We start from the raw sequence: 9,631 nt of genomic DNA on the forward strand, positions 1-9,631 counted from the left end.
TCCTTGAAGCTACGAAGGGAAGTCAGAGGTACACCGAGGGACAAAGATATTTTTCAACGGTAACCCTTTGAACTCTGTAGGCTCAAATATTGCACCAGGAATAATATTAGATACTTTAATCTTAAAGAAACTACCCTACAATTGTTAGATTTTTCACAGATCCAAATTCTGCACTGAAGAAAATGGATCTAAGAAATGTTATAGCATTTCTCATTTTCGCTATAAAAATTAGTTGCTGGTAGATTACAGAACCATCTGGAGTGCTAAGGGTTATCAGATTTTAGTTTTACCAAAGTCAAATGACTGAGAGCCTTCAAAGGGTTAACGCCAATCCGATGAACATACGAAACAGTGTATCCTAGTGTTTACTATCATCTCTTTGTGCCAAGAGAAGTCTGAATCGGATGCGTCTGTTGAACGTAAAAAGTAAAGACTCGACTGTTTCGACGAAGCTTGAAAACAGTCCGCCGTTCCAACTGCGGAGTCAACCGATTCGTCATGAGTGCGCAGGGCTCGGTCTACCCGTCACCGCCGGCGGACCGCCGAGCTAATTGTAAGGCCGGCTCGTTCGAACTGTTGAGAGTCACTGGGTTCTCCCAAAGTGCGCAGAAACCGCTGGTCGTTCCCACTTCTGGCGCGGAGGTGGCGGCGATCCCGAGTTCCGACGCGAGTAGGTCAGAGTACGTCCTGCGCGTTGCACGCCTCGCGACTTGTTCCGCTCGACGCCGCGCGAGTCTGCGTACCACTGATCGCGAGGGGAACGCTCTCGCTTCTCCCGCTCGCCGCCACGGGACATCCCGACAGGTCGCAGCCGAGGAGGAATCGCGCGGTTTCCTCGTACGCATCGCGCTGCCCACGCGCAGTCGTTCGTTGCCCTCTGCTCCTACGAAAACCGAACGACTCGCCTCGCTCGCCTCTCCCTAGCCGCGGACGTTCGATTCTCGGCTTCGAAATCGCTCCGAGTTTCCCCGTGAAATATGTATCGCAGGCCTTTCACGCGTCGCTCGGCTACTCGCGAGCCAAAACTCCGTAGGGGCGGGAATGGTTCTTGCTCCACTTCGTCGCTTCCACAGTCGGGATCAGCTGGTATTCCCTCGTCGCATCTCGCTTCTTGCGTTCTTTCCAGCGACTAGTCTAATAACAAGAATCCTTCAGAACTTAGGTACCATTGTTGTAACTACTTACGGTTCCAAGCACTCTCAGCTCGTAGACAGTCGACCGAGTGAGTCATTCGTCTTTCCTCATTTTCGATGCTCCGATTCGACTCGTCGAATCCTTGAAGTTTTCAGCGGATTCTTGGACGATCTTGCTGCTATCGAGTTTCATGGCGCTAAAAGAAAATAAAGAGGACTAGTCCGGTTTGGTACAATGTATCGGTACCACCGAGGAGACTCGAAGGTGACCAACGCTCTTAGCGGCTTCCGAGAGTTTTGATCGATCGAGATCTTCGGGACCTAGGGATCGAAGATTCTGAAGATTTCGAACCTTCGAGAAACTTCTAAGATGGTGGAATCGTTCTTGGAACGATTCGAGTCTTTTGTCATAGGTTTAAAGCGATTCGAAACGCTTCCAGTTTATCGTCTTTCCAAGTTTCCGCTGTGCGACTAGCTAACCGACTAACCCGGACCTGACTCCATCCGATTTCTCGTTTCGAAAGACGTTTAGCCTAATTGTTGCTACAAGGAAAAATGGACCGAGTAAAATCTACATCTTTCCCGTTCGCGCGACCGATATTGCGCTATTCGAATGTGTCGCCGCTCGCATCCCGTCCCGTCTTGTCACGGTCGTCTCGACCTTTCTCTTTTCCTCGCATTTATCCCGAACGTGACCCGGCTGAACGATCGAGAACGTTGACCCGACGCATGGACCCCGCAACCTCGCTCGCGCGAATGCTCCGTGACTCTCCGTTCGGTCCCCGAGAAAGCGAAAAGCGACGGTGAACGGCGGGCGAAGCTGTTGCGCGCGAAACGTCAACGTCCAAACTGTAGGAGCGTACGCCGCGGACCGAAGACCTTGATACGCGACGAACACGCGACTCGTTGCCAACTACCGGCTAAGAAAATCACCGAGAACGCATGGGTATTTCCGTCGTATCGACGGGAGACCCGTGTATACAGAAGCACGCATCGGGAAAGCCTCACCCCGGCAGCTAACCGCGAAAATTCTCTGCTCCAGCTTGCTTTCTCATAAGCTTATCCTCTGTCTCAATTTTATACCAAGCTGCACTTCCCTTTGGTTGCACTTTCCTATTTTTTCTATTTACCTGCTCTCTATATCCTATTGTTATTTTTTCCTAAGCTCTATCTCAATTTTCTGCCAAGCTCTACTCGCCTCTAGTTGTACTTCCCTATTTTTATTTTTAATTGTACTTTCCTATTTTGTCTATTTTCCTATTCTCTATATCCTATTGTTATTTTTTCCTAAGCTTATCCTCTATCTCAATTTTCTACCAAGCTGCACTTCCCTTTGGTTGCACTTTCCTATTTTTTCTATTTCCCTGCTCTCTATATCCTATTGTTATTTTTTCCTAAGCTCTATCTCAATTTTCTGCCAAGCTCTACTCGCCTCTAGTTGTACTTCCCTACTTTTATTTTTAATTGTACTTTCCTATCTTTTCTATTTTCTTATTCCTTATATTTTATTGTTATTTTTTCCTAAGCTTATTCTCTATATAACTTTCCTCCTAAGCTCTACTTGCCTTTAGCTGTACTTTCCTATTTTTTTTTATTTCCCTATTCCTTATATTCTATTGTTGTTTTCTCCTAAGCTTATCCTCCATCTTACTTTTCTCCTAAGCTGTACTTGCCTCTAGTTGTACCATGGATACATCTTTATATCGTAGATCGTGTGTTCTTTATAGTCAGGTCACACCTTAGTACCGGCTATACATCGCCACGGATTTGTCTCTCGAATTTCATTAAACACTGAACTTCGATCTTATGATTTTCATGAAAAAATTCATCGAACATGAATTCCAACGATCGTAGATCATTTCGTTAAAATTCATATTCGATCAATTTTTCCATAACATGAGATCGAAGTGTTTAATGAAATTCGAGAGACAAATCCATGACGACATACATACATATTATAGATCATTATAGATCTTCAATGTTAATTCGTTGAAATTCATGTTCAATCAATTTTTCCAGAACACGAGATCGAAGTGTTTAATGAAATTCGAGAGACAAATCCATGACGACATACATAGATATTATAGATCATTATAGATCTTCAATGTTAATTCGTTGAAATTCATGTTCAATCAATTTTTCCATAACACGAGATCGAGGTTCAGTGTTTAATGAAATTCGAGAGACAAATCCGTGACGGACCAACGAACACGGAACGAAGGGATCCAAGTACACGGGAAGTGCAATTAGAGCAGAACCGGCTAGTGCTGCGAACAGTTTGAAAGGGAAGAGGCAAACGTTTTCCGATGCCGTGACGTGCAGCGTAGAACGAACACGGACCGTCCTGTCATTAGTTGCGTCCCAATAAAAATTCAATAAAACCTTCATCAATAACAATAATAAAATTATTGATTCCTCGTATTTCTGCAAATTTCTTGAATCTTGCTCTCCAGACTAATGAACTGTCATGGCGGCCGTAACGCTATACCTAGCAGATAAGATCCTTCTACAGCGAAAAGATATAAATGCTCTTCTCAGAAATGATTAAATGAATACATTCAGTAACGCGCAAATTGTAATATGAATCATTCGAAATCCCAACAGATGCATTTCTATATTTTGCACGAGAAAATGCAGCTTAACATGTTGCGTACTGAATTGTTGATGGAAATTTTCAGTATCAACTTATATTGCTATACATAGAAAAACTCAGATATATTGTTATGCAATGTATTTTAAATTAATCAATTTGCATCAAATTACACATTTTTCTAAGTACTACAGTAATTAGCAAAATTGCATAGTTAAGTGTCTTTATATAAAAATGAAATTTCTCGTTGCCAGTACGCAGTGTGCACTGGCCAATAGTTTCTCGTGATCTGTCGAATTTTTGAAAGCATCACGTGAACGACGGTAACGCGTGTCCAGCGCCCTCCTGCATACCAAAGCGGAAGTAGCGAGTCGATAAAAGTGAATCGCAAGATTTACCGATGAGCAATGCTTCCTGGGACCTCGCGACTCTAGCTGAATGCGTACAAGTGGTTTAAATGTCGCAGCATGACTCTATGGAGAGAATAAATGTAAAATTCTGTCAACAAGTTAAGCGCCAAAAATCTTGACCATTTTTCTGTACAATTATCCTTTTTAGCAAAGAAGAGTAGGGACAATTCTTTGGCGTTCCAATTCTTGCATTACACAAAATACACAAAATGGAGAAAATATAATATTGAATTACCCGATTGAATTGCATTATTATTATGCGTTCAACTAGTTAAATGTCAGCGTATTAGGTGACATTATTTACAATAGAAATATTTTCAAATAATTTGATCTATAGTAATTCGATTGGGTCACCGATGACCCTGGCATTCAACGTGTTAATCATTCGACATCAGTCACGCACATTAATACTGTCAACTCAGAAGCGTCAGTCATTTATGACTGACATGACACTTGACGTAACCCTTCTCTAAACCACACGACCTATTCCAAAAGAATTATTCGACATTCGCGGCGAACAGTAACCTAAACCGAAAACGAAACGAGCGGCGCGCGTTCGCGTCTGAGCGTGGCGCGAAACGCGTCAAGCCCAAGGAGGAACGTTGCCGCTCGAGCGTTGTTCGGGCCAACGGACAACGATGACCTCGGTTTCAGGGTCGTTTCGACTATTATTCGCTCGCGTCGCGTTGGCTTACCTCTCGTTCTACCCCCGCCTACCTCATTCTCGCTGAATCGCAAACGACTTGCACATGCATCCTTTCGCCTTGTTTCGTTTCATCTTGTCCCGTCCCGCGCTGTCCTGTCCTATCCCATCCTGTCCCGTCCCGTCCCGTCTCGTCTCCTGTGTCATCCGATTTTGTCTTGTTTCAGCCGGCCGTCGCACCGTTTCGCGGTAGTTCGCCGTGCTTCTCGGATTCTGCAACCATGCTCCGCTTCGCGAAATTATAAATGTAAGAAGAGAGCGAGGGGATCGACGCTGTTTTCCGAGAAGACGAGAATGTCGCGGCAGCGCTGCGGCTGCGTCGTTTCGCGTCCTCGCGGCGACATCTGCCGGCGACGGTCGGTACACGACGGACGAGAAACGAGGAGCGACAGGCGACGTCGCGAATTCGACGCTGCGTTCGCACCAATCGAAACGAACCACATGGTCCGGGGGATTATCCGGTGGAGTGGCTAGATTCTTAGTTCGGCTTGCAACGCTGCCCGAGCGTGGGACACCACGTCGACAAAGTACCCGGAAGCATGTTGGAATTCGTCGAGCCGAGGAACACCTCTTGGCAAGTTTATCCGTTTTCCGCGAAAACATGCTGGTATCGCGGGCGAACCTGGTTTGCGCGATCGACGGGAAGCCCGTTCGCGTAAAGGAGGGAACCCTACGGAAGAATGTCAGCGTCGTCGCGACGATGAAACGTGCGGTTGTGTGGTCGTTTCTGTTGTTCGCGTCGGGAATAGCAGTCGCCGCTATCAGTGCTTTTCTATCGCACTATTATGTGGGCCGTTTGTCGTCGTCGTCCTCTGAAATACCTGGTAAGTGTATGTTAACTTTTCGCACTCGAGAGGTGACTCTCAGTCACTTGATTTGATACAGTGAAACTGTAAAATTTGATGTTTAACCTTTCGCGGATGAAAATTGTTTAAAGTACACAAAGCTGGTAAGGTGTAAAACTAAATTTTACTCCGAATGCTTGAACAATAGGAAAAAAGGAGAGTACACTGGTCTCTTGTCATTCAAGTGATTAATTCGTTTGCAACTTAATATTCCAATGAACATTTCATCTCAAGATGTCGGCGTTCGTTCGCAAAGAGTTAATGTTGAACTGTGTATAATGTATCGATGTGTGAAACGTTGGGATAAAAAAGCTTCGTTTCACAATTCACTTGCGATTTCTCTTTGAGTTTATTTCATATAATATCGTCTATGTTCAGTTAGAAAATGTTAAGAATTTCTAACGAAATACATCTGAGAGTAAAGGGTTAAAAAAACCAACGTAACGACGTCGCGAAGACGCTAAGAGCAGTCCCCACAAGATCCTAACCTCAAATGGTTTCATTTTGCAGAGACAAGGGATTATCGTCGCGCGTTTGTTCCACTGCCGTCAGAGAGTGCGTTGAACGCTTTGGAGGAAGGTAGCGTGGATGTGGCAATACCGATTCTTACGGGGTCGGATGGCCGACGAAGGCATGGTGAGATATCAAACAGCGGTGGAACAGCATCCACCGTTGAGGCGTTCACGTCTCTGCAGTTGGCGTTTGAGATGAAGCTATCTGGAAAAGAGGCAAAGGCGGTGAAGCTGTTCCAACACGCCGTCGCCTTAGCGCCCCGTCATCCTGACATCCTGAATCATTACGGGGAGTTCCTTGAGTACGCTCAGAACGACGTGATCAAGGCAAACGAATATTACGTGCGTGCCCTCAATTACCAGCCGAATCACGAGGAGGCACTGATCAACAGCCGGCGTACAGCGCGCATAGTCGACGAGCTGGATCGCAGGATGCTCAGACGTATAGATGAGAAACGGGATAATCTCTCTGCGATACCTGATAAGAATGCAGCCCTGATACGTGCCAAGAAGGAAGCTTACTTTCAGCATATCTATCACACGGTTGGCATTGAAGGAAACACGATGAACCTAGCTCAGACCAGGGCTATAGTAGAAACCCGTACTGCTGTTGCTGGCAAGAGCATAGACGAGCATAATGAGATTTTAGGATTGGATGCAGCTATGAAGTATATCAATGCGACCTTGGTGAACAGGGTGGGTTCTATTTCGATCAAGGATATATTGGAGATACACAAGCGCGTGCTAGGACACGTCGATCCTGTCCAAGGCGGTCAGTTCCGTCGCACTCAGGTTTACGTTGGTGGCCATGTACCTCCTGGCCCTGGTGACATACATTATCTCATGGAGGAGTTCGCGCTATGGTTGAATAGCGAGAGAGCCATTCGTATGCACCCTGTCAGGTAAGGAAGTACATCTATTACCAGCTATTTATCACCGTTAACACGTTGACTGCCACGGTGGTCATCGGTGACCAGAGCTTCCAAATTCCTTGAAAATAATTACAATAAGGAAACTGATATTGAACCGAAATAGTTAGTAACATAAGAATCCGTTTCCCTACCTCTTAACGCACTCTTCTTCTTCTTCCATTTTTTTCTTGTTCTCACTGTCATTTGTTCATCACTGCCTTAGGTATGCGGCTCTGGCACACTACAAGTTGGTACGAATACATCCGTTCTCAGATGGGAATGGTAGAACGTCCCGGTTACTGATGAACACGATCCTGATGCAGGCCGGTTACCCACCCGTCATCATCCACAAGCAGCATCGGCATACTTATTACGAGAAATTGGAAATAGCCAATACGGGTGACGTTCGTCCGTTTATTCGATTCATAGCCGAATGCACGGAACAAACGCTAGACCTTTTCTTATGGGCAACCAGCGAGTACTCCAGGCAAGTGCCCGCTCTCGGCCAGGATTCCTTCTTTCCTGAGACAGCTAAGACGATAATCACGGAGGAAGTCAGTGATCTCGCCGACGCCTTTAGCAACGATTGAACAACGTTTTTACTTGCCATGTCGCGCCACGTCAAACCATTTTAAAGTATTTTATATAGACCAAAGAAAAAAAATGGTAAGACTTATTGTCAGGCTCGCCGAGAGTTCAATTCGACGATTCTCATAGTTTCCAATTTCGCGAAATATTTTTATCTCCGTTTAACGGAACCAAACGCTTCCACTAGTTCCCGTTGCATTCGGTCGCTTATACTTATTACTATTACTAAGATTACAGTCGTCGCCTAAGATAGAACTAAGTCGTAACACCGGGCATCAACACTGTATCCACCGAAGGTGTCAAATGCCACCTGAAATTTTATCTTACAATTATCTTCCGAGGTCAGTCGTATATTCTGAATTGACTTTTAGACTTTTCCAGCGATTATAAGATTAACGGGAAATGTCCAAAATTCAATTGAGGATAAATGATTAGACTGAGAAAATAATTTTAAGTTGAAGCTTGAAAAGTCTTTTGACACCTTCGTTAGAGATAGTGTTAAACGTGTTTCAAACCGGAGGACAAGCGAGTTGACAGAAGTATGATCTCTTCGATGCTCGGAACTCCAGCCACGTCACTTGGTACCGATTTTTGGGAGATCAACATTCAATTTACGACCTTGTATCGTGGCGACGACTGTACCGCTACTTCTGCTACACGCACGGAAACGACAAAGAACAGTATGAAAATTCGATGAAAGACTGTGATGATTTTATATGATGCATGTACGCGCAGGAAAGTAAGGTGCTGCCAAAGATGCGAGAAGTCATTGTAGAATTGACTCAGCGCGGAGAGAACAACGGTCAGAGGTTCGTTACATCCGATTCTGGTAGCTTTTCTTTACTAGTTACTTTTCCACAGGGTAAAATCGGTTTTTCTCTTCGTCATTATTTATTTCGCTGTGTTCGAGGTTGCGCGTTTGACGTTTAATCAACCGCTTTGCGGGACAAAGGTGAACCAAGCACATTACGTGTCACCGGACACAGGCGTGTACGAACCTTGCTCGTTGCCGTTAATGCGTATAATTGGATCTTACGAAATACCTTAACCGTTTTGTTAATTAGATTACCAAAATCGTTAAGGTATTTCACATGCTAGCGTGTGTGTGTGAATATATATAAACAAGTAATATGTATATATATACACCCACACGCATAATGTATTTTAAACGCGCGAAACAAATCGTGTTAATATAATAGAGAGTCCTCGCAATTGTTGCTTGCTGGTCAAGACATTTGCGATGCGCGATTGTACATATATATATATATATATGTATATATATATATATACATACGCGGCTTTTAATAAATGTATTATTTTGGAAATCATTGTTCGTGTATTTTGTTACGACTTCGTTCGATACAGATCATTAGAAATACACTTGTTAGGCGTGACTATGAGAGACAGTCACTCCCGTCATCTTCATCTTGTCCCGTTATTTTTCCTCGTTCTTTTCCGTAATCGATTTCTTGTAAAAAATACTCGGAGCACCGACCGACTTTCCTAAACGAGTACGCACAGCGCGCCCCATTTAATCACTTAAACGGATTGTTCTAAGAAACACCGTTCTAACGGGGTACCTTAGCAAATAAAACTCACCGAACCATCGATTCAGAACCTGAGTCGTGCAAAATGTAATCTGATTATATACCGAACCTTCGATGAGAAAATACGTAAATTAAGAGACTATTTTATATAAATATTTCACGTATTAACGCGTTGTACGGAACTGAACCCTTTGCACTCCGAACATTTCAAATGTCTTAATAGTTTATTTCTATAAGGAAACATTCAAGAACCTAAAATTTCGCTTTAAAAAAGGAAAATTACAAGTACACATGGATTCGCTTTTAATTCGTTCTGTCGATTTCCCGTATTTGAACAGAAAGGAGAATTTTACAATTTGAGATTAATGTAACATGACATCTGAAATTATGTC

The 9,631-nt window shown here is 44.1% G+C and overlaps 1 protein-coding gene across 1 annotated transcript; it reads left to right on the forward strand.

Annotated features, from left to right (window-relative positions):
- Positions 1 to 5,192: 5,192 nt before the first annotated feature.
- On the forward strand, positions 5,193 to 9,020 carry Fic (FIC domain protein adenylyltransferase). Its single transcript, XM_031969456.2, has 3 exons — positions 5,193 to 5,660; positions 6,192 to 7,095; positions 7,328 to 9,020. The coding sequence occupies exons 1-3, from the start codon at positions 5,438 to 5,440 to the stop codon at positions 7,692 to 7,694; spliced, it is 1,494 nt and encodes a 497-aa protein (XP_031825316.1). The 5' UTR covers positions 5,193 to 5,437; the 3' UTR covers positions 7,695 to 9,020.
- The last annotated feature ends 611 nt before the right edge of the window (positions 9,021 to 9,631 follow it).

This window comes from Nomia melanderi, chromosome 8 (genome assembly GCF_051020985.1).
Source record: "Nomia melanderi isolate GNS246 chromosome 8, iyNomMela1, whole genome shotgun sequence".
Taxonomy (NCBI): Eukaryota; Metazoa; Arthropoda; class Insecta; order Hymenoptera; family Halictidae; genus Nomia; species Nomia melanderi.

What these genes read in the sequence shown, in the direction of transcription:
- Fic (XM_031969456.2), top strand. Translation starts at nt 5,438, where the DNA reads ATGCTGGTATCGCGGGCGAACCTGGTTTGCGCGATCGACGGGAAGCCC. An exon ending in GTCGTCCTCTGAAATACCTG is followed by an intron (nt 5,661 to 6,191) that starts GTAAGTGTATGT and finishes TTCATTTTGCAG; the next exon opens with AGACAAGGGATTATCGTCGC. An exon ending in ATTCGTATGCACCCTGTCAG is followed by an intron (nt 7,096 to 7,327) that starts GTAAGGAAGTAC and finishes TCACTGCCTTAG; the next exon opens with GTATGCGGCTCTGGCACACT.